This window comes from Centroberyx gerrardi, chromosome 2 (assembly GCF_048128805.1).
Source record: "Centroberyx gerrardi isolate f3 chromosome 2, fCenGer3.hap1.cur.20231027, whole genome shotgun sequence".
In the NCBI taxonomy this organism is placed as follows: domain Eukaryota; kingdom Metazoa; phylum Chordata; class Actinopteri; order Beryciformes; family Berycidae; genus Centroberyx; species Centroberyx gerrardi.
Genome location: NC_135998.1, coordinates 16,235,236 through 16,261,709, shown reverse-complemented (window position 1 = coordinate 16,261,709; position 26,474 = coordinate 16,235,236). Strand labels below are relative to the sequence as shown.

At 40.7% G+C, this 26,474-nt stretch overlaps 1 protein-coding gene across 2 annotated transcripts in view; it reads right to left on the bottom strand.

Moving 5' to 3' along the window:
- pdlim5b (PDZ and LIM domain 5b) overlaps positions 1 to 21,784 on the bottom strand; it is a 59,438-nt gene extending 37,654 nt beyond the window's left edge. For both annotated transcript variants that reach the window (XM_078287289.1, XM_078287291.1), the window contains exons 1-2: positions 21,650 to 21,784; positions 14,796 to 14,901 (exon numbers count right to left, since the gene is read on the bottom strand). In XM_078287289.1, coding sequence (XP_078143415.1) covers positions 14,796 to 14,894 — 99 coding nt within the window. In that variant the 5' untranslated portion in view covers positions 14,895 to 14,901; positions 21,650 to 21,784. The remainder of the gene's footprint in view (positions 1 to 14,795; positions 14,902 to 21,649) is intronic.
- Positions 21,785 to 26,474: the final 4,690 nt, after the last annotated feature.

Below are 26,474 nucleotides of genomic sequence, written 5' to 3'. Positions count from 1 at the left end.
ACACTAAGCAGATGAATGTTTTATCAAACCACTGATTTACAGTTATAGTGTCAAAGGTTTTCAGTTTCACACAACAGCCCTAATGAGAGAGAGGGGGAGTCTACATCTTTTTAAATCCATAAAATCCATAGAGACAATTAGGTCTCTTATCACAACAGAGATACACACAACACTTTAGCACTAGTGGAAAATTAATCATATTCCACGCATGTTACTCCCTGTTTCCAATGGAGTGATAAACAGCAATGAGTCTTAAAGAATGGCTAAATTACGCAATTGAGGCGGGACATTTGTGGTCCTTTCATTTTTGAGAGTTCATGTCAGAGGAAGTGACTTGTGGTGAGAGCTGACGGCCTGAGAGATGCATGTCACGTCTGTGTGGGGCGGACTGAGAGCCTGACAGACGGCCTTATATGGACAGGACTTGGGCCTATCTCCCGAACATTATGTCATCACAAACACGCAAGGCCATGTTCCCCAAGCGGGTCAACTCCCCTCACCCTGAAATTGATCTGCATTAATCAAACAAAAAAAGTTGTCTAAAGCTAACTTGCTTACACAGTTGTTAGTCCCAATGTGAAAATCATGAGACCAGGGTTTCTGGATCCACAGCATTCACTGTGTTTGAAAACCTGACCGCTGAGATGACTTTCAAATGCTGTCTCTTCATTTCGAAACGCACCGAAGAGTATCAGGTTCCACTTTCATGAGGCAGGACTATTGCCGCTGCTTGTCTTCAATCCATAAAACTGATTAAAAAGCCCTGAACCATTTACCCTGCAGAATCCCAGGGATGAAACTGTCAAGACAGCATTCCACAGCCGCAGTGCAGCTTACCGCAACCTGCTGGGCTAGTACAAGCAGAATTAATGGCTCATAAAATACAGTTTGTAATCAAGAGGCTGGGCAACAGGTGAAGTCTTGTCTTTTATGCCTGCTCACCTGCAACACCTTGTAAACTGTTTCACCAGTAAAGAGGAGGAGAAAAAAGAGGTACACGGTAAAGGACGGGTACAATACAACAGCAGGGAGGGGAAAAAATAGCAAGTGCTCTTTTCCTCTGAGCCAAACATCCCAATTAAAGGCACTTGAACAGAGGTGGACTCGTGGTTGTCATGGTCTGACTCAAGTCTCTCACTGCATCAATCAGGCTACTGAAAAACAGGAGATACGCCGGGCAGACCCACATTGGAACTCTTAGGCAAATCACCATGACAACGCAAACAAAACAACACATTCCTAAAGCAGTACCAACCCCAGACTGAATACTGAATGCTCTTTAGTCAGGTCAGAGACAAACCTAGCACTGCTGAGGCAGAAGATATGAATAGCCTCTTATCCACGGAGGTGCTCGAGCTGAGTGCCAATGCTGGTTTCAACCTTCATCCATGGCTTATTCAACGCTTAGATCAGGCCTTTTTGGTGCTTTATACCCAACATTTTTGGCCACTTTTACATCCCTTTAGACTTTTTCCCAGCCGAATGGAGCCTCCTAATGATGCTTGTTAATTTACATCTACTGAATGGCAGTACTTTTTTGATGCATGGCGCGTTAATGATTTGTGTGAGACAAAAAAGATTTAAGCACAATATTAACAGAACATAATACTGTTTCTGTTCTTTCCAACAGGTGAGACATTTAAAAGCCAGGAATATTCAAAAGTAGAACAACAGCACTTATAAGAGTATTAGATTACTGATATTTGATGACATTTTGCATTGGAAATCACTTTTTAACATTAGATGAATACAGTCCATGTAAAGAACGAAAACACAGGATGTTTTTTATCAGGGGAATATCACTGTTATTGATGTCATCAATAACAATGGTATTAATTTATTGATTGTTATTGATTCTTATTAAGCCATATTCACTTATGCCCGTGCTGACAAAAGAAACTGATGAAAGAAACTGAAAACCTTTCTATGTTGAATAAGAGACAATAACGGTACAGTTGAAACTGCAGATATAGACCTACATCCAATGCGAATATTATGACCAATATTGCAGTTTGTAATCAGACATCCATATTTGAGCATAAATGTCATTGGCTACTGGAAAGTCCTCGCCCTTATCTGAAACTGTGTTGTGATTGGCTTGTACACTGTGCAACAACGTCAACACAAAATAAAAAGAGGACAAAGAAGGGACGGTAGAAGCAGGCAATTTTTTTTCTTTATTGGAAACCGTGGCTCGCTAACGGAGCGCTGCCATGTTTTCTGCTTAAGAGGGTAACAGACAGCCAATCACAACACAGTTTCGGCCCCCGACTGTCAAAACTAAATGAAACTTGAGTGCAGAAAAAGGTTTGTGGATAAGAGTAATTGTGTGTGAGGAATGAACTTTGCTCGCTCCTGCAGGTGGTGTGCATGCTGAAGTATGGATTTCTGCTTGCAAGCTTGCAACAAAGTTCCCAATCGTGCAAAGAGCCGTCACTGCGCTCGCTGGAAATACCCGAGCGCGCGGCGGTGCCATTTCCTCGCATGAGCAGTCCTCTTGCTCGCGTACAAGTTCTCACTTATTCTTGAGTTTTGTCATGGAAATGCCACAATAGGCTTTCATTCTTTCTGTCTTTCCATTGTGAAGGAAATTTAAGGTTGTATACGTAATCCATATTTTTTGGTTGCTTTTCTATCTGAAAAGCATTAGGCCATAGTTGATTTTCCATAATTTAAAATCACAACTGGCATAAAATCCCATGGATGCCCATATCTTGTAAGAGCAAACATCATGGAAACATCACGCTTCAGTTGATCATACATAATTAATAAACACAGTCCTAAACATAGATGTCATCATAAATGCGTGGGGCTAGCGACAAATTCCATTAGTCATATGTTTCAGAATAAAAAAGGGTGTGTGTGTGCGTGTGTGTGTGTGTGTGTGTGTGTGTAACACAGGAAGCTGGGGATGAAGGTATATCTCTCAAGTGTGAAAGAGATACCATGCTGCTGCTCTGGCCCACATAGTCTCTACCTAATCGTCTACCTGTTAACGGTCAGTGTGTCTGCTCACTATGTCTTTTTGGATTATGGGAAGTAGAATTAATCACCAATCTAGCTTTTTCCCTCAGGATTGACTGTTCCGTCTAATTCTGAATGCGAGACTTTCATCTTGCTGTATTATTCATGAAAAATGAAAATATATTAGCTACACCAGCGAATGTCATAACAATGTCATGTTATGTTTGAATCCATATTTCTATACAAAACATGTTGTTTCTTTCCTCATTGTGACAAGCTTTTATTGTGAAAGCCATGAACACAGTGAAGCATGTGTTGTGAGGCTGTGTGAGTGGTAATAAAAGTCAAGTGATTTCCTGTGCAGACATTCCTGATTTCTGCCATCTTATTGGACTCTCTGGCAAATGACTGGATCACACACATTATTAAAGGGAAATTCCCTCCCAAAAAAACCAAAACAAACCATTTAGCTCATTTAACAGATCGAGATTTGACTGTATGTACTGTATGCCTACAGGGCTGGACAATGAGGTTGAATTCTTGTAATAATGGTATATGGATTCGGCAGAGTGACGTCATAATGATGTCATCCTCCTCCCTCTGGCTGTTGGGGAAGAACTGCAACAGGTGGAGAATTTGAATTTTCTCAGAGGGGGCGGTGACCACTAACAATGAGCAGTTGATACACAGACTCAGAGAGCTACGGTTGTAGCCTGAGCTTCCTGTCCCTCTACAGCTAACTAACTTTTGAGTCATTCCACGAATAGAGGACAATTTGCATCCCTTACATAAAGACAACAGGATTGCAGTAAAAACCTTCATGTTTTTTGTAATAAACAAAATTTTTTAAATGATTAAGGTATAATCTTTCATAATTTGGGGTCAAAAACAACAAAAATATTATTCTACAGATGCCTTAAGAGATCATTTACTTTGTTGAATATTGATTTTCACATGAAAAATAAAATGTTGAAAAAACAGCTTCTTCTTGAATTTAATATAGAAGTTTATCGCTTAGTCTGGGTCTCTGGCTTGAAAATGTAACGAGTGTGGAGTACAGATGAACTTACACATTGAATTTCCTCTGTTTCACCTCTAACTACAGGCAAGAGGTGAAACAGTTGCATACAGACTCTTCCTGGAGTGAGTCCTCCGTGGTGAAAGATTGAGGAAAGGAACTCGCCTGGTATTTTGACAGTTGCTTACAGTTTCACTGGACACAATTTTCAACGTGGAGTACCATAATCTATACAGATGGATGCAGAGTGCAGAATGTCTGTCCACAGCATATAGCTGCTGTTTAAGAAGCTTCTAAGAATAACCTGCCGGCCAGTTATAAGCTCCATTACATCAATTCTCCCTCAGTTCACTGCTTTGCTTTTTCATCTAGTTGTGTACAATCTATGGCCTTTGCAATTCAATGGGGAAGTGTTCACATCCTTTGAAAATTAACTTCTGCTTTTCTAAGGTCTTTACACTGGACAAGGCTCAAATTATAGTGCTGTGGCAGATCTGATTACCGGGACAAATACCGGAGAGACAGCATTTTTTTAAACCTTTTTTTTTTTTGCCATATGGACATATCCACTGGCTGTTTCTAGGGACCGCCTACCTTGACACTCTGAAAAATATACCCTCCCTCATCTAAGTTTGAGCCTTTCAGTCTGGCACACAACGACGAGTTGGCATTTTGTGGCTTGCTTGAGTAAATTATAATAAGCAAATCAGCCCAGTTCATTTCATTAGGCTACACATCTTTTCTCTCTCTCCCTCTCTCCCTGCCAGGTACAAACACACGCCCTGCACCACCTTTGCTGCCTAGTGGGGAAGGCTGGTGGTCAGACACCTGTAACCTGCAACAAGCTGTAACCAGGAAGCAGGAGCAGGAGGGAAATATCTCTGGTTTTACACCACGCAGAAAGCTCATCCTACTCTATGGGTCTATATATCGAATAGAGCAGAGGTCCATGTTGGAATGCACCTTTAAACATTTTTCATCAAACAAAAAAAAGCAAATATTAGAAGTGATCTAAATCAAAATCAAGTGATAGCTTACTGGAACAATATTTATTCTTTTTACCTCTGCCATGGCATCAGGGGGATTGGAAGCAGCTGCCGCCAATCCAACTCCAGACAGACAGCAGGCAGATCATATTGGGATCAAATACTGCAGACAACGGCTTTCTACGAAACCCATATGTGATCCGAACACATATTTAGGATCAGACACAAAACCAGAGACTTTTGAATGTGCCTAGTGATGTCTAAAATAAATTAGAGATTAAATAAATCGCTGACCCCCCCCCCCCCCCCCCCATCTACTGCCCTGTAGGAAGCGACTGTCCGGGTGTCACACACAGTTATCGCATTAACAAGCCTTTCATTTTAGGCTCATCAGGTTGGCTGAGGGCTTTGTGATTGACTTTTCCATATTCTCCCTGCATCTGACATTAATCAGCGGTCACAAAGTGGAAGTGTTGATATGGTCTTGGATTCATATTCTGGCCCTGTGGTTTTACCATAAATAGCGTCTGCCTTCGATCAGCTTTTTTCTTACACTCACCAGGCCTTTCAACCCTAAACACTGGCTCTTGTGAGGATATCAAAACAAAATGTCAGTCTTTTCTATGTCCATTAAATCTGCTGCAGAATACCTGGAATGAGAGCAAATTATAAATATCTACTCTCTCTGCAGCAATTATAATATTGTGAGGTCAAGTTAAAATCCATAGGTGCCTGAATTAGTCAAGGTGTAACCACACAAATAACTTAACACCACATCTACAAAACTTAAAGCTTTAAAATCTAATATTTGAACATTCAAGGCATTTTCACTGTCTCTCCAGTTTCTATAAATCACTATCTCTCCCATATGGTGCGCTCTATTTTTACTAATCTCCACCTCTTTGCATCTCTCTTCTACTTCTTTTCTCTAAGCACGAAACACAACTGGATAGTAAGATAAGATAGTAAGACAGTATGAGTAATGCTCTTTTCAGAAGGAATGATCACTATATAACACATTGGATGATTTGAAGCAGGATAGGAACAGAAGGGACAAAGCATTATATTGTTTCCGTATGGGTATCGTAACAGGCTGTGAAATGCTGGACGGACTCAGCTTGTTCCTATTCCAAATCACTTTCAGTGTCCATATAAAAATGCTCAGGGGATCTTAACACAAGAGACAGATAAGAAATACAGAGACATTGTTAATACTATTTCTCCATGTTGGAATTCATCCTGTTTGGCCTCCATAAGACCATAAGCTATCTGTCTCAATGGTTTCCTGAAATGCCAGGGGGAGTTTTCCACTGCTTGAATTTATTTCTTCTGGACCTGAACTCTGGCAAAAGCTATGGCTCTATGTCAGACCAGGGCAGGCCAGATTATTCTTTATCAGTAGCTACACAACATACAAAATTCTGCAGTAACAGGTTGAGGTCGCATGAGAGAAACAAGGGAAATGTATGTAAAGAAGACTGACTGGTGAGTAAAGTATTATGTTTACAATTAGATCAAATCACTGTAAAGAATGATCCAGACCAGATTAAATGGACAATCCTCACAAAAGCAGCAGCAGCTGTCCCAGTTTCTGATTGCAAACCCACTAAAAATAGCTTGTGATGGTTCTGCTCCACTCAGCTCTAATAATTAACCCAAAGAATTCATGGCCACATTAACAAGCGCAAATGTTCCCGAGTCCTAATTCTCATTGGTTTACTGTCCAGGTTGGACAGAAAAACTGTCACTTAACTTAAAATTCTGTGTTAAATTACCATCAAATACTTCAAAACAATGTTCTCATGTAGCAAGTTAACTTAATAATGTAAGCTAATGTTTAAAAATCAACATTCACTATCCCACAAATCAGATTTAGAAAGGCAGACATACTGTAGATTGAATTTGCATTATGAGCACGGCATGTAATCTAAGACAGTACATGATTTCATGTTTTTGGATTAGTACTGCAACGATTAGTTGACATAATCTACAAAATCTATTATGCAAATTCATCGACGCTGACTTTTATCACCAACACGCCGCATTATTTTATTTTCCGCCCAGTGCCCCCCCCACCCCAACGGGGAAAATAAAATGTTAGTAAGGGTTTTGAAACCCGTGTACACAGTTCAATCTTAACTCTCAAGTTCAAAACTTGAATGGTCCAGTTGCTAGGTTCACTGGTTTTGTTATAATGCTGTCTTCTCAAATGCAAGGGAATAGCACTTTTATGAACAGCACGGCTGCCCAAAGTGGGGCTGGTGGGCTCATGGTAAATTCTGGCTCTTGGGCAACCATGCCAATAACTTTCAGCACCCATGCTCTATTGGATCCTCCTCTCCTACAAAATTGTCCTAATATATAAAGACTACTAACCAACCAACCACCCTAACGCTGACGTATGAGTGCTGTATGGGTGATCTGGGTGACAGTCATGACATGTGGGCTCACCAGATACACCACTACATTCCACTTCTTTGTGAGTGGCATTATGCTCACCACATGAAAACAGAAGTGACGTGTGGAGAAGAACACATCAGGGGGCACGCAGCCTATCACAAACACACAGCTAAAATTAGCTTGTATAATGTTCAAAGTATCACATGTCACTAAAACAACAAACAGTAGGGAGCTGGGGCTGAGAGGAAGAAAGGAGGGGAAGATGAAAAAAAAGGAGAGGAAAAACTCCACTGTACTGTACTGACCCCCAATTGACCTACAGTAAAGACACAGATTCATGTTAGTCAACCCAAGAAACATTTAAATTGCAGGACCAATTGGTGGGTAATTATTCAACACATACACACACACACACACACACACACACACTGTATGCATGAATGTGCGTGCATGCATGAATGCACACACGCAGACATACCTAGTAAACTTATTGTTATTTTAGCTTTTCTTTATTTTCCGTTCTGATTTATTTCCCTTGATATCTTCTTTGTTCGTCCTGTTATGTTATTATTAAATTGTTAATTTAACCCAATTTCCTGTGTGTATAGACTGTTATAATTTACTAAGACATTGACCTTTTTAAAATGAGAGCTCACAGCCTCTGGCTTCTGTCCTCTCCTGCACAATGCTATTTTTTTTTCCTTTTCATTTGACAAAAATGATTGAATTCTGAGTGGGAGTTTTTCCCATGTGGCAGCAGGTCCAGCATGGCCTAAACAGGAGCTGCAGGAGCCACAGGTTACTGAGGCAGAAAGAGGGTGGCAGAGTGGGAACTTAGACACCCAGACACATAATGTACATAACTGTTTCCTTCCTCTGTAAGTCACGCATGAAATATTGGGTGGTCTCAATCTAAACTATCAGCTGCATATTTATAGCAACATTAATCCTAGCCTTTAGTCATATACATCGGCACTGTCCAAAACAAAGAAACAAACAATCAAACAAGAAAAAAACAAAAACAAAACAGCTTTCAAAGATTTTTTCATGTCCTACTTTTTCACTTCAAATATTGGGAAGTGATCACTCGTGTTTTTACAGGATAGCACATTCGGTTTCTCATTTCTCTTTTAATTATAGACTTATTTGCATTCTTCAGCTACAGCTATCTAAACAAACTAATTATGGAGGCTTACATCAGAATTCACTTTCAAGAAAACTTGAAAGGCACTAAGGCACGCTTCTGTACTTCTACAGTGTGACATCCCATTCAACACCCCATTCCACGTATGATCTATGGTACTAACTCCTCCTCGTGCTTTGTATTTATCGGTGTTATTACCAAGTCAATGCTACTGTATGTCCTAGCATCATAGACAGGCTACAACATTTCCCCTCTTAACTCTTCTGAAAAGATACTGTGGTCAGTTACAGCCGAAGGACATTCCAAAATACACCAATATTCCTAAAAATAGGCATCAGGATAACAGGCTGTCGCCAGTCTCAAAGAAAGGTCAGTCCCTTAATTTAGTTAGTCACTTGACTTAAGCATATCATGTGTATTAGCCCTTATTGGTTGCCTGCAAAAGAACAACAACTCTCCATGAGGAAATCAGTCTAATCGATCCAAGCTTTACAGTTTAATTACATTGTAATTGCAAGCTAATTACACGCATCTAACCAAAATAAATATCAGACATACTGTGATGCCTCAGCAACAGATGCACGTACCTATTGCAAAGTGTGTCTATTTAGCACTGTGGGTCTCTACAGAACCTTAAAATGTGTCTGTTGTCTACACAATTTTCTCCTCACTCTTTTAATTGGAGGAACTGGAGCCATGGTTAGGCTGTTGACAGATGTTTCCATATAGTCTAGTCACTCACTCTTCCTTCTGTAAATAGTCAGTCCAAGGACTTAGAAATGGTGCACTGACAGATCTGACATATTTTAAAAAAAAAAATTATATGCAGAATGTTAATATGCAAGAGGGTATACAGCATATCATCAAGTCTAAATGTATTTTGACCAAACACACAATTATGAACTACACTGTATGATATTGTAGCTTATACAGCCACAACTCTTATCTTTGTAGTCAAAACATCCAGCGAATGATGACAGGGCTCTCCAATAGGAAACATGGCAATAATACCCTCTGAGCCTTTGGACAAATAGAAAAGAGAAGTTGGGATGAGAGACTTGAGCAGACTGCTGAGTATCTGAAATGGGCCCATCAGTGAACACACAAACAGATAAGCCTCATGGTACCACCGGGCCACAGAGGGTCGAGTTTACATAAACAGTTGATCTTACACTAACATTCCATAGCTGAGAGGACAGAGGGCCTCACATAAGGGACGTGCCATCCATGAACATGATGAAAATGAAGATATATATATGGGGTTTATGTGAAAAAAAAAAGTTCCCCAGCCAGAAATTAATTTTATCAATCCTTTATCATGAGATAAAGAACCTCATTATCAGAGTACCAACAAGTGTGGTGGCATGTCAGAGCTGTTAAGCAATTTTTAATTTTAATTAGAAAATCGTTTAAATAGTTGTAATTGTTTTAGCGCTTAAAATTATTTTAATTATTTATGAAATATTTAGGCAGACAATTCTGTAGGAAAGCGATGTTCTTTAATTGAAGTGAATGTAAAGTGTAAGGACTAAGAATCTCATGGCCCTTCTCTTCTGCAGCCCACATCCACAACAAAACACTCAACTTCAACCTCAGCTTCAGCAAGAGGGCAGGTCGTCCCACTCCTTCAGATTTAGGAAAACGCATATTTATCAACTTTTCAGCTGTAATCCAAGACAAGTCTAGCATGTATTATATTGGCTGTGCGTTGTGTGAGAATAGGATTTCCAATCGGATAACTAGACAAGAGGTAGAGTAGAATTCTACATAGGCAAGAAATTTTGTGGCATTCACTGGTCATGTCCTGGGATGGAAATGTGTCCCAGGAATGTCACTAACCAATAATGTGATGGAATGAGAAGCCGAGAGAGTCATGTAGCCTGGATCAGCGGCGCCGCGACAAGTTCCAGACCACAGATGACTCAGCAGACATCCAACACTTTCATGGTCCATGAAGTATCTACCCGCCACCATAACCCACAAATAATGACTTGTCAAAACTGTGACAATTCATCTTTCACAGAGGTTGCACTTAGTGATTTTACTGGGATTCATGGTTTCTGTAAGGCTTGTTTGAAACCAAAACACCCAGAATGTGCCATGTTCCTCATACAAGCTTTATCATGTGGTGGGAGAGATGCTTTTTTGCTTAGCATCTATACAGCATCTTCTATCACTACTATCACTTCTGGGGGGTGTCTCAGTTGGCTAAGGAATACACCATGTAAATGCATATGTTTTTACTGTGAACTATCTAATAAAGCACAAATGCATTGAAAATAATCTTTAAAAAGGCACTTCCCCAGAAATGCTATGGGGGGCATGATGCTCCGCCAGTAAGATATTTCAAGACAGTGGCATGTACCATTTCATGGGAGAATATACAATTGCATCTGCGTTTCTGACCTCTCACTGAGATAAATAAGTAACCCAATCTGATATAGTTAAATATATGAAAACAACTTTGCAATATCAAATAGGAACTTCAAAGTAGTTTCTTTGTTTAGCAAGATAGTTTCCATTGCCATTAACATTCTTCCCAGATAGGCAAGCTCTCAGTCAATATAGCATTGGTATTCAGTAGGCTAATTGAAATTTTCACTTTCATTCCCAAGTTGCACTATTCAATAATATAACAAAAATTGTATTTGTACACATTGAATAAGAGAAGGAGGCATAGTGTATTCTGATTTAGGTTTAATTACCTGCATATAGTGTAAATACTGCAGCATAAATGCCCTTCAGACTATTGTCCAGTGTAGCCCCGCAGGTAATCAGTGTTGCCCCTTTAGAAATTCTATCTTGGTGTTCTGAAAAGGGCATCTATGACAAAAAGGGCATGGTCATGGGCATGTTTGTGGTATAAATAACTTCCTCAAATAGATAGAATCCTTATCTTCTTTAGGGCCTATACTGTCACTCCGGTCTACTGTGCCCTTCCACATGTCCTGCCACAACACCGGGTGTCACAGCCAACTCCAACGGCACACAACCACTTCACATGGGCATCAGCATTAGACCACTTCACATGCCCAGAGTAACTAGCACTTATCATGCAAAAGCACAGACATTGCGTTCAATACATTAAACCTGACATGCTGCTGTCCACTGTGGAATAAACAGGAGCACATGTTCAGAGGTCACACAAGTCCCTGTAAAAACCCTAAATGAGTGTTTCATATGGTTATAAATATTCTGAAAAGTGCTACGCCTCGAGGACCACACTCAGGCCGCTTCAGTGACACTTACAGTCTTTTGGACAGATCATACCACACACATGACCAGTCAACCATGCCGCCTTGTAAAGCAAAAATACCTCAAGTCAGAGTCTAGAAAAAGAATCTAACAAAAGACCTAACGAATGTGAGAAAATATTGTTGCATTTTGTTCCATTATGTAGATGATGTTAGAGAGATGATGTGGATGTTATGCTCAATGGGCCTGGGTCTAGGTGTGGCAGACGCTGTTTGGCATGAAGCCCTTTGGTTTGGGACGGCTGGTCCCCTGGGTAGAACAATCAGTTGTTCCATCCAGATCATTGTGTTATCTTTTTACCATGCCCAAACACAGTTTCCACTGATGGCAGCTGAAAGGGTGTTGCTTAAAATCACAATCGCTCTGTCTCTGTCTCTGTCTCTCTCTCTCTCTCTCTCTCTCACACACACATACACACACACACACACACACACACACATACGCATACACATACAGTCTGTGTCCCAGTGGTGAGGAAGACATGGGGAAAAACAAAGCTTTCAACAGATGCTGCGTGATCCAAGGGTGTACACACTCCTTCTGGGTGAGCCACCACCACCACCACCCTGTGATTATGGCCTCTATGGCTCTCTCGAATGGCTTTGTTTAACCCACAGGCATTGAGGACAAAGATATAAACACTTACATGTCTCATCTACTATGGTACGTATCCCTACATCCATATTTCCCTAATCCACTGCTTTAGATGCAGGGCAGCCTTAACTAACAACAAAAAAGGTAAATCCATATTAATGCTCTGTTTTGAGGCCCCTAGAACAATATTACTGTACTACACTTGCACCCCCCATCGCACCGCATCTTAGCAGAGCCGCCGACATTCTGTGCTATTTTCGTAGCTTTCGTTGGCGAAGGCACATCCACATAGACCTCTCCAAAATCACATAAACCCCTTTTATGTATGTTATGTTTGCCTGTTTCACTTTGATATACATAAATTCTTCAACCAGTAGACACGTTTACATGTACATCACAAATGTGATTTTAATGTGATTAAGGCAATAATGTATGAGTCTGCATTGGCATAGATGAAGGGATGATTCTTACCAATATCATCCACAACTGCTTGTAGGATATATGAGGACCTTCCTTTTCAGTTGACAAAATCCATACAGCCATCTGAAGGCGGCAGGACAGGTATGTGTGTTCCATCTGCAGCCTATAATTTGAAGGATGTGGTGCGCATTTTGACGCCTCATCCGATGTAGGTACCTTGATTAAATCTTGCACAACTAGCACCAGGCTGTAAAAAAAATAGCTACACGAACTTCTGTGCTTTTGTGCACACCAAACAGGCTGGCTATAACTCAGTAGGCTATTCCACACGGCGTCCAAGCTTATGCAGTGCAAATCACGGTGACATCCTCGGGACGCACTGGTGAAGTAGATCACACGGCTCCATTCTGAAGTTCTCCACTCTACACTCTACATCAGTGAACTCCTTCAGGACCGCCTGTTCCCACCAATCCTCAGTCCGTATCCTCATCCAAAAACAGCGGGTTGCCGGACGTGCAACAGCTGCATGCGTTGTCTCCTTCTTTCCAGCAGGTTTCCCAAAAGTAGTACCTGAAGCACTGCATTTTTAATTGCAATAGAGAAAGGCTGCGACGAACAACATGATGTGGTAGAGCAGAATCATGGCTGTAGCTGCTTGGGTTAAATTTGACAGCTGTGTTAAGATCATCTACTCTATAAGTGTAAGTATGTAAGTTTTTAAGTATGAAGTTTGTATCATGTATTGTTCAGGGGTTACTCTGTTCACAAGAATACGTCTACAAACAGACAGACACACGTCACCATGACAACATACCATGGTGGTGGAAAAAATAAATAAAAATAGTTTGACAAGCTTTGCTGGCCTTTTCACATTGAAAACTATGTCCCAGCACAGTAGGTAATATTTCTACATGAGAAAATTCACTTCTCATCTTCATAGATTTTAGTTTTCTAAATTCCTTAATTTCCTGCAAATGACAAACAAACAAAGAAACTGACCTTGGGCATGACATTGACATTTCACTTTTATAACAGGAAGTAGTAGGAGCTGAATCACACTGCTCACTCTAATAAAGCCATCGGGTCACAGCCAAAGCAAACAGACTACACTGGTTGAGGACAAGCTGCCCACTTCTAATCCTGTTAGACAGGGAGCAGTGCTACAGCAATTGCGAAACACTTCAGATAAACTTGTTGAAAAATTCTGTAAACTGAAATGTACATTCACAACATTTCCTTCCATATATGAAACATATAATCAGTTTTTTTAACAGAATCCCCTCACACCATGAACATAAAGGCTGGGCCAGTTTCATGAGCAGGCCCGTTTTTCAAACACTGGGCCTTCCAGCAGCTCCTCTCCCAGTCCAGGGCTTCACAGAACCTGGTCAGCCAGAGCCAAACCCCAGTCTGTATTTATGAGGCCCCGGCTCCCAAATAGTTGTTACAGAACCAGTTCTGCTTTGTGGGGTTCCAGTTAGATGGCCCATTCAAGGAGAGTTCCTGATAGCTCAACTGCAAACAGACGGTCCATAGCCCCGCTGAGCTTGGCCTCCACTCTCTAACCTCGGGGCTAACACAGGGGAGAGAGCCAGGACACTAAACACTAAGCTATCTCTCCTCTGAATGACCAAAATAACAGCAGCCATTATCAACTATTAGCTTAATGCTCCAAATATATATTGAATGGCTCTCAGCGAACTTCGGGTTCTTCGAATTGTTGTATGGTGTGGTTACGATTCAGTTATCATCATGACAGTAGTCGTAGCTATGAAGGTACATAGGGAGACTGAGTGACAGGGGCCATGAACTGTTTTAGAAGGTGTCTAAAACTAGCAATGAGTGTCACACAGGAGATGGATGGCACACGCGCTTTCATCACTGACCAGGCGGATGGCATAGTGAGAATGAGTAGCATTCCTCCGAGGTGAGTATCATGGAGTGACGGGAACACGAGTGGTGTGTGTGTGTGTGAGTGTGTGTGTGTCAGAGAGTGTGTGTGTGTCAGACTCACCCGTGAGATGGTGAGAGGAAGACAGAAGTCCTTCCCCCCTTGCAGTCTGAAGCCCCAGGGGGCAGGGCCAGCCAGGGTGACGATGTAGTTGTTGCTCATGATTCACCTGGGGATAGAAAAATAGACAGGTTGGACTCTACTGTGCATACAGCCAGCTTCATATTGATATATTCCAACAAGAAACAGACCCCATACTAACAGAACAAATATAAAGACACAGGGAGAGAACAGAGAGGGGTAACAGAGAGAGAAAAACAGAGAGAGGGGGCAAAGAGGGTCAAGAGGCAAAAATAGAGTAAAGGAGTGTATATATACAGTACATCAGGTCACACACAATGGTGTGTGTAGCCAAGTAGCGTGGCGTGCAGACAAGTGTTTTTAGGACCCTGGGAGTTAGGAAAGATTACTATTTTCAAGGTAGAACACTGTGTACTGTACATTCTGCTGAACCCAAACAGAAGCATCCCTCAGGCAGGCCGAGATTAAACGCTAGCATGATGAAACGCAATTAGATGTACCACTGCTTGTCTGCCATCACTGTCTGGCATGAAATGGATGATTTTCTTAGTTCTTACTAGAAAGAATATTCACCATTTCCTTTTTGTCATCCAGTGGCACTGGCATCGCACCAGACCGGTTAAGGTTATTCTCAAAGTCGTTTCTCTTCCTAATACTTTATCACACTGAAGCTATCTAAATTCAATTTACAGCACTGTGTTTGTAACCCTCCTGTCCGTAAAGCCGCCTTTCTGCTAGTAGCTCTAGAGGCAGGCAGGTCCTATAGGCACCTGCCTGCTTTACTATGGGGGTAATATTCAGTGAGTAATATAAGGTGTGTGTCCTCTCATGAGGTGCTAGTGAAAGGGCTCCAGGCGCCCCGAGGCTTCAGGCAGGGCCAGGAGAATAAGTGAGAGGTGTAAGGTAAAGGTGAAGGGTCACAGTCGAAGCAATAGAGCAGTATGCTAGGCTATAGCCTGAGGGGGTAAATAAACTTTAAAATAGACACAGTGGACTGGGAGGAGAAGAATCGGACAATAAACCACAGTAGTTGTAAATAAAAAGTTATATTACTGACATGCAAGCCCTGATAGTCCTTTGTTTACCTAAAAAGAATCTCAGATCAGCTGTACTCTACACTGTGAACTGCAGCTGTACTTTGGACTTATCCTGTCAGTTTCCCTTCACTGAACTCAGTCCCTCTAACAAAGGTATCCAGACTGAGACAAACACTTTTCAACATTTTTCAACACATTCTACAACCATTTTCATTGTGCTCCCTTCCTCAGTACTCACTCATTTTCATGCCCAAAACAATAATTGTGACTGTCACCTTGCATCTCATACTAGCTTCATGCTTAGTTATGCCAGGCTGGATGAATAGTGGCGTAGCTTTACACGTATCCAGATACAACTAAATTTAACCAGGATGCAACACGTATGAATGACATAACAGACAAACCTCTAGGTGGAAGAGACAAAAGAAGCACTTTCTAAAAGAGGTATAAAAAGGAATAGGTATAATTTATCTTCCATTCTACCCACTGAATTATTGGCATTCATCTCCCCATTAAGAGACTGTCCAGTGATGTTGGTTCTACTAAATGACAGCTCTATGGCTGTATCAGCCTCAAACTCATTTCTGGGTTTTAGACTTGGCGATTAAGAGGCTGGAACCTAGTCATAAAATATCCCATATGCGTTCACATCTTGCTAAAACCCTTATTAGTCCCTAGCATGTAATAGAGTGAGCCGTGGCATTCCTTCAGACAACTCTGTCATAAGGCTGTTAGTGAGTTGGTAGGATGCCTGGTGCTGCCGTGCCTGGAGAGGACACAGCAAAGGCTGAGACACACCCTGGATGGCTGGAGACTTGTTAGAACTCAGTCCCAATTCACTGCCAACAAAACATTTCATTAGAGGGCAGAACCGCCTGGTACTGCCATATTTTTCAAACACCTCACTGGCTGGAATTTACTATCGCCTTTATTGCCTCGGGAGTGGATACAAATACCGTGTCCTGATCACACTCATGTGCATGCAAATTAAATGGACAGTTCCAATAGTGAGCCATAGCAAAGCATATTTGCAGTCCAATATTTCATGCACTATTGAGTTTCACTGGTTTCAACCCTGCCTGTTATGCATTCCCTTTCCACTGAAAAATTGAAGCTGCGGAAATTTAGAACAAGCAGTTCATTGGAGGAGACAAAAGTTAAGTGTCATCAAAGTCAAACTTAAAGATTTAGTTCCTCGTTAAATTTATTTGACAGTTGATGTGCAGGAATATGTCCCTTTTGAAGAAATCAGCATACCATATCTGCAGAATACAATGTACTTACTAGTGTGCGTGTGTGTGTGTGTGTGTGTGTGTGTGTGTGTGTGTGCATGCGCGCGTGCATGTGTGCAGAGAGAAAGAGAGGGTCTGGTGTCAGTATTCAGATGGCAGGCTGCAGTCAGTCCGTCTATCTGTGTGTCAGTGTGTCTCTGCACACATTCAGGGAAAATTACACCACAGATCACGTGGAAATACGTCACCTTTGGCCTGCCCAACAGGCAGGGTGGATGTTGACATGAAAACATGATGTCAGAGACTGACCTGGGAGCATTATATATCACATGTAAGTTTCAGTCACATGAACAAGGGAAACTTTAGAAACTCATACAAAGGTGAGACTGCTGTTGAACAAGTAGATGCATGATTAGTGATTACCAATGTTTACTTAAGAGGTTAACCGAGAACCAGAGAACTAAGACTCAAACTTATGATGTAATAAGGTATAAAGTGTGGAGCTGCTGTGGAAAGATGGTAACTGGAGGTGATAAGAAGGATTTATAGGGGGTACATGTACATCCTTTAGTTCAAAACTGACAGTTTCAGACTGTACAGCTGATGACAACAGAAGTTTGTATATGAACTTTGGTTCCTGGCTTTGGAGGACAGCTTTTCCCCAGATGATAGGGAGAGCATGCCCTTAACACACATTTCATTTGTGTGTTGGACAGTAGAGAGACAAAGTATGCTTCTGTTGAATATTTCATGAGTAACAGTGTCTTGTCATGGCAGAAACATGTCATTTTGAGGTTGTAAGTCATGCTGCTGTCACAAAACTCTCCCATGACCTGTTAGTGCGCCCTCGGGGTCACAGCACTACCTGCTGCAGCCTGTCACCTCGACAGTTGTACCTGACACACACACACACACACACACACACACACACACACACACACATCAAATCAGATGGCGAGCCCACAGGCTTTCTCATCATCACACCTGGAGTACAGCTCTTTAAAGAAGCCAGTGGAAGAGCCACCAAGAGGAGTCTGCAGAGGGGGAAGGAGGAATGAAATCATCTGTGAAGGTGATGGGGGTGGGGGGTGAGGTGGGGGTTGGGGGGGGGGGGGGGGTGCACACCTGGAAAGCACGTAACCAATAGCTCTATATTTCATACACTCTCACAATCAAAAGAATACACACATACACACACACAAACATACACACAGAATATGTAAGTCTATAATAAGACGGCGACCAATTAAAGACAGCTGTCTCCCTCTTCAAGGTGACCTATGGTTGAGGTGAGCCAAGAACGTTTTAGGTTCAGGGAAAATTACAAGGCCTTCTCCACCACAAAGTACACTGTCGCCAAGTGATTCAACCCAGTCTGTTATTAATCTATCAAAATTAAAACATTATTTGAGATAAGTGCTAGTATAACAGTGATATAGAATACAAGTTACAGTTGTTGTTGTTGTAGTTACATGTTACAGTGTAAAAAATCCCAACATACCAATACATACAGTATATATCATGCTTTCCTATAACCCAATACAGCTAAATTGTCACCAACAATGCTTCAGAAACCAAAGCCATAAATGCCATTGCTATCCTAACCTCTAAATAAAGAAATCAGCAGTACTAGGTGTGAGTTACAGTCACACAGACCATGACATCTTTCACACCACTTCATTTGAGTCAACACCTCTGCACTGACAACACATTGACAAACATTTATTCCATTTTCTGGAGGGACAGAAGAGATAATGAAAATGCAAAGACCATTGGGCTAATAATCATGGCTTCAGGGCATGTTTTCTTTGTTGAAAAACCACCAATTATCCACTTAGAGAAAGATTAACCCTTGAACAATACAATGCATGGAATTGCTCTGTTAAAACCATGTCAGTTGTACAAAACAGATCCCTTCAATATCACCATTCCATTTCATCGCCCACTGGCACATCTCTATGTAAGTTAAAAGTTAATACAAATTTAAAATACCTAAATTCAGAATCACACTCAATTTGGCATACCCATACCAGACCCACATGTGAGTTCAATTTCTTATGTCAATATGGAGAGAACAAGCATTAAGCTCTTCTCATGCCCCTGCTTGTTTTCCAGGCCCTAATGATATCATGCATAGACATGAGTAGACACTCCTTTTAGTGTTCCCACATCAACTCAACCGTAAGCTAGTTAAAGGAGAATTCTGGTTATTTTCAAGTCATATTAACTTATACAGGCCTTCATCACACGCATGTCTCCAAGGGCTTTACATACTGTATCATATACATGACATATACCATACTACATCATATACATATACCACATCAAACACACTCACATTCACGCCTATGGGCAATTTAGAGTCTCCAGTTCACCTGACCTGCATGTCTTTGGACTGTGGGAGGAAACCTGAGCCGAGATTTGAACCCTCGACCCAACCAGGGCCTTAATTTCCTAGTTTTTGCCACCATGACGATTGACTTACTTCACTGTAGAGCTTCATGTAGTTTCAGTTCACAGAGAGCGCTGCTGTCCAATACACACCCGGAGGGCCAACGCAATATCCAACAGTTGGACCCAAAAAGCGATTAAAACACGTCCTTTCAGCACAATAACAGTCACACTGCAATGGGACCTGCCTATCCAATGTCCAACAATCCATTGCCTGAAACGTGTGTATATTACCGTATTAGATATGTCATTTTAACAAGTGTGAGCTAGTTGGCAAGTGGACTGTTCAAGTACTCGGATGCTGCATTCAAGTCATATCGTATTTTCCGTAAATATGAACTGCCAACTGGGAAAAACTGTTCACATCAACCTGCTAGTGGTAATTACAAATAAGACGTGTGGGATTTTTTTTTTTTTTTGTGAGCTCCAGTATCTCCCACCTAGCATCATAAATACTGATTTGAAACACCTAAAAAAATTGTGACAACTTTCCTCAGTTTGCCTGTACAACAACCAACACAGTCTCATAAAATTTTGTGAAATGAGCACATATTCGTAGATTATGTGGTGTGGAAAAAAATTTACGGTACATGAAGATTATGTTTCTCCACCATGAAAGGATAATATGACAACAGCACGAATTGGACTTCGACCGGCATTTTCACCTGTTGGCCACATGAAAATATTAGGTAATGGTTAAATTTAGGCAGGGTTTATGTTAGGGTTAGTTTTAAGCAACTAAAACTTTGGTTAAGGTTGAGCAACTAGAAAGATTTGGTTACGGTTAGGGTAAGGTTTTGGTCATGGTTAGATAAGAAAAACATTCGCTAAAAATGAAAACTTGAGTTAGGAATGGACCTGGGTCGCCGGGGTCAAAGACGTTCACCCATGCACCACTCCGACCTCCATGCCCTTCCCACCCCATACAGTATGTCAAACTACTGACAGTTTTGTCTCCTTCATGTAATCCTTTCATGGTGGAGAAACGTATTTCTCTCACTTTTCATGCACAGAGCACATATTTGCATTTTAAGACACCATGTTTGTTTCACAAAACTTCAGGGGACCAGGCTTGTGACATCATTGCGGGCCACATTGTCTCACAGAATGGGTTACGTTTTCACAATGTAGCTTCACTGTGATGTTTAGAGAAATAAAGTGAGTGACCATCACTTTTGAAACATTATATGTAAAACAGAACAATTTATTCAGAAAAGATTATTTGGTGTCAGGCAGACTGCACCCTCCAAAACCCTAAAAAAAACACAACAATAATTTGATGTTAACCTGTAGCCCTTGAAAAATAATATGTATATAGGCCTATGTATCACTGGCTTTTCCAGTGTCAGTGTGACAACCAGACTTTTTAGGAAAATGTCCACTGTCATGTACACACAAAGTCTTTAGCAGTAGTTAACCCTTTATAGAATAAAAACCACTTGTATTTGTACGAAACATTTATGACAAAAATGTCAACATTTCAATTTTTTACTTTGCATAACAAAAAAAACTGTCCTCATATCTCATATCTGGACCACTGAAAATACCTATATGTAACCTCTTATCAAGAGGGAATTTGTAGCATATAATTTTACATTTTCACCTAAATCTTTTTGTTTCCAAGTTGTAACTTGGGACAATTACCCATGTAAAAATTCGGCTCGGTCTCCCCTACTTGTGCGTTTACCCTTACTAACTTAAGGTACGCTACAGTAGACTACAGTACAGCAGCGCGGCTTTGTCACGGAAACTGAACGAGCCTCAAGTTGTAGGCTAGTTTAGTTTTTTCTTTGGTCGTCTAAGTGGGTGTGACAAACATCGTGTCTGACATTATTATTGTTTATCTCATTGACTTTAATTTATTATTGCCTTAGAATCAATAAATCACTTCTGTAACTCTGCTTTGAACAGTGTTACAAACAGCTTATTAGCCTATCTTTAACAGTTATGCTTATCATCCTCTTGTAGCTTTTTAATTGAAAGGTGAACTTCCTAACAGGCACATGAAGAAGTAAACAAAAAAAAAACAAAAAAAAGAACCCCAGTTTACTGTCTAACAGAAGTAACTTTCCCTCTCTTCTTATAGCCAGGATTTTGTCACGTGTACACAACTCACCTTGCTGTGTGAAGCCGGGTCCGGTGTTCAGATAGAGGAGCGTGCGTTGCGACCGTCGTACCTCAGTTTCGAAGTGAACTGGACTGAGCGGAACTGAGACTTCCGCATATAAGCCTGCCCCATCTGGCTGCCGGTAGGAGGGCTTCAGAGCGGCGGTGTGGCTGATTGCAACCCGTACTGCAGGCGTGGGCTCGCTGTACGGTGTCACGGTGGGACTCGTGCAGGTGAGTTATGAATGTACTACGGTCGTTTGTGGAGCTCGAGCGGTTTTGGGCTCAGGCGAGTGGACAAAACGTGGTAGGCCTATCTCTGAGATCAAAATCTATAGTCAAAAGCAAATTAAAAATAGTCCCCGTTCATGAAAACTGTTTCCAAAGCCACAAACCAGTTACTTTATTATCACTCACACCCAGCTGTTCACAAACATTTTTTGTTGTATTTGTTACATGTCTATGGCCTTAAGATGAGAGAAAGGAGAGGGTGGTAAACTCATAACTACAATGTTTTATCTCATGAGAAAATCTACGTCCACTTGTTGTTTTAAGTGATTAGGCTACATTTAAGTCATGAAGAAAAATATTATCATTGTCATTGGTATTACTGAGTTAAAGAAATCAGTGTCAATCAAGGAGAGAAACAAGTCATTGTTGTGCATGAGATTTTACAGCTGAAACATTTGTGTATGATGTTATGAAAGAAATATTCACACCAGTGACATGGCATCGGCTTGCCATGTTGTGTCAGAGGACAGTGATGTCATTCTTTCCACTGGATGCCTCCTGTACACAGGACAGAGGAGACACGTGCCAGTAAACTAGTCTGAAACCCACAATAAACACTGGTTAGCGTTTCAGATGTAAGTCATGTACAGCATGTGAAATACATACTGCAATTATTTCTTGTCAGGTCTTTGTACCTTGTGGTTGACATTCCAGCTAAATTGAGCTGACACATTTGTTTTGTGTGTGTGAAAAGGTATGACATATGTTACACGTTCAAAGCAGATTTGAACATGTCATGCAGCTACTGTTAGATCTGTTTGACAGAGAAGTAGGCTTCAGTGTTTAGTGGCACAGTGGCTGTATGCTCTCTAGTGGTCAGCATGGAAATTACAACCTTTGCTCCTCCAGACGCATTTACTGTAAAGCTACAATATGCAACTTTTCGCCTTGAGGCAGGAAGTGTATTACTTCTCTGCACGGCCTTCTCTTCAGATGGGCAGGTTTACGCCCCAAAATTTGTCACTCATTTTGATGAGCTGTCTACCTTGAAACAGCATCTAGTCTGAGGCAACTGACATCCATAAAGCCACCTCAGGCATTGAAGAGGCAAACTGCACACACAGGCAATCTTACATACAGTATACAGTACTGTGCAAAAGTCTTAGGCACCCTAGATTTTTTATATACATTTTGTCTTAGATGTTTATTTATTTGTCTTCTGCATTAGTGTGTCACTAGACTGCTCTTTATAGTAATTTTTTTGATATTTAGAAACTTTTCATTTGCCTAAGACTTTTGCACAGTACTATATGTGATAGCTATGCATCATCAGAGACAGATATTATATGATTTATTTTCATATCTCATCACTTCTATGTGCACATGAATCAAGGAGCTGTAATACAAGACATGAATTGAATGAACTATAGAAAAAGGAAGTGAGTTATGACAGGTGATACAAAACTGTATCTAGAGGAACATAAAGTTTGGGGACACCTAAATGTTTAATAAGTAAGCATGTTTTCTTTGTCGATTTGCAATAACTTAACCCCATTAAAGACTAACTAGGTTTAATGTGAGAGAAAAAATCATACATGTAAATATATGTGACGATAACACTAAAACAATGAAAGTATACATTCATAAAAAAACCTCCCTTAGCAGCGGTAACTGCTGCACACACTTTCTCCATGTGAACAGTCAGTTTTTCCAGTCGTTCTTCAGAGACGCTCTGCCTCTGCAGGACTTCCCAGAGGCAAAACCTTCTCTTCATACCAAAGAAGAAACTTTGATGAACATGAAGCTGAGCGTTGAATAAATATATCCAATGTATTAGTAAATAGCTATTTTATGTTAACAAAAGCATTGCAGGCATTTCTTTCCTTACTTCTTAATTGAAAAAATAACAGAGAAAATCAAATAGTACTTTGAAAATTTAGAAAAGGCAAAAAAGGAAAAGTTCTTTCTCTACTTTGTTGGAATGATTTATCCATTTTGCAAATCAGTGAGAACACTGAAAACATTTGAGACTTTCACCAACTGTTTAATAGATAATTTCTCTCCATTTTGTTTTGAAATTCGAAATGCATCCACACATCTGCCTTGAGGCTTGTTGGGGCTGGTTTAACAGTGTCTGCCATTGTCCAGTACTGGAGAGGTTTGGTCAAAGGGGCTACCATAGTAATCAAAGCAGGGTGCAGAGTCTAAGAGAACCTCCAAACATCAAAGGATATTTTCCACCTGGGTCTTATTTTCCTAGTTTTTGCCACCGTGATGATTGATTGTGTTCAAACTTTCCTCACTTACTCCACTGTAGAGCTTTATGTACCTCAAGTTCGCAGGGAACGCTGCTCTCCAATATACATCCAGAGGGCCAACGCAATTTCCAACAGTCAAAAACAAAAAGTGACTAAAACACCAACCTAACGTCAACAAAAAGGCCGCCCTTTCCATCCGTATTGACACTCCTGGTCTCTGCAACCACATCCTGTGAATACCCAAAACCACATCCTTCTGCTGCTCTGAACTGAACACTCACAGTAGTTGATTTATTTTGGAGCCCGCCTCCTAAATCCATCAAAGCTAACACTAACCTGGTCACTAGAGGTCAGCAGTGCAATGATAAATAAATCTAAGATGCATTAAATTTGAGTACTAACTAACATTACTAGTGAAAAGTCTTATTTTTGTCGTAGTATAGCAGTACTACTACACTGTCTAAAAAATGCTATTTTTGATTTTGAGATGCGTGTCACCCATGACATACTTATGTCCATATTCTTTAGGTCACATAGGTGAGGAAGATAATGGGAAAACACCATAAACAATATACCTATATATCCAAGTAAAATGCAAAGAATATTTCTTTGATCACACGTAGGGCAACTCTAAGTTGGCATAAGCCTTGTATGTAGCCATTGCTCCAGATATGAATGAATTTTTAATTTGTCTCAAGTAAATATTAATAATTAGTGCCTAACTAGCCAGCTAAGTGGCTACCTGACTCCCAGCATGTTATTTGATGTGGTCAATCGGTAGTGCTGCTGTAGATCTGTCATCAGGAATTATCCCTTACAGTCAACCTCTGCTGTCTAATAGCACTGGAACACTGTCACAAAATAACTTTAATCTTCTGTCACAAATTACACTTAAATGTTATAAACTATTGTTTCATTGTTTCATGTTTCCAACAAATATGCTTTCATGAAAAGATGGAATTGCATGATCAGATTAAAATTCACAACTTTAATCCAGCAAAAAATATACATAGATAAATTGATCAATAATGTACATTAACAATGAATTAGTGCTTTGAGAAATGATACATTTGCTGTGTCCCTTCCTCGGGAAGCAGTTAGATCTAGGCGCGGGCCGCTGTCTCCAGCTGTCCAGGCTGACCTGGGACAGTTAGCAAGATGATGAGTTGTGAAAGAACAGAATAGAGAGGCTTTATACCAGGTTACAGAACTGACATCACACTAAAATATATTACCCACATCGCAGTGGTGAAGTGCAAATGTCTTGGTGGCTTGGTGTTGGCGCTTCACCTCTCCCACCTGCAGTGTGGGATCGTGTCCACTGGGAGGGAAATTCACAGGCAAAGTGACGCCTCTTGCATTTATAGTATGACATTCAATCAATATTTATTTAGTAGGCAAACCTACAATGAAAGCAAAAACTGCATCTGTCATGAGACAAAATATTAATGTTTTCGAGTGTAGCATTGTCAAGCACCAGGTGCGTGTTTGGACATTCACTGATAGAAGCATCAAACGAGGTGCGTCAAATGACGTGTCAAAAGTCACGTCCAGTGTACTTGGGCCTTAAGAAAAGCAAGCCAAGTTACAGGCAGGCTAAAAATCTAGCAAGCCCATGCAGCTATAAGTGCATTTTCAACAACGAAATACTGATAGTGTTTACAGAATAGTGAAATAACTACAGTATTGTCTACTTACATTTGTAGTTCTTTGAAATCAGAGTACCACCAGTACCAATCCCTTTCTCATCCGCCACTGAAAGTGACGCTCAGTCACAGAGGTTACGCAGTGGCAATGCATTATGGGGCATCTCAGTATGTCTAGTAACATCGAGGGGCATACTCAGGAATTCTTGCCAATACAGTATAGCCTACATCTGGGCACTTTTCACGTACACAAAGTTAACATACTATGCAGTGGAAACACACTACATACTCATTTAACATCACACTTAGTATGTTAAGTATGAGTAGAACACGCTTTCGAACATGGCAGGAATGTGTATGCTTGGTGGGTGAATGAGGGAATATTTACCAAAAGAAATATTTCTTTTAACTTTTGCACATCAACGGTATTGTTTCTTCCTTAATATCTGTGAATATTGTTACCTGGTTGTAGTAGTACTTTTTATTTATTTTTTTTGCCGTAACTCATATCACAACCCTTTTTCAGCTCTGTGGTGTGTAGGCTACTGTAACTTTCTACTTTTTGTACTGTGATATACATATTGTGACAGTGTATTGGGTTATCATATGCTGTTGGGTTAGTTAGATGCTGTCTTGCACTCTGCTGCATGACTCAGCTGGGCTTTGCTTCAGCTGCCTGTGTGCCATGTTAATTGGCTGG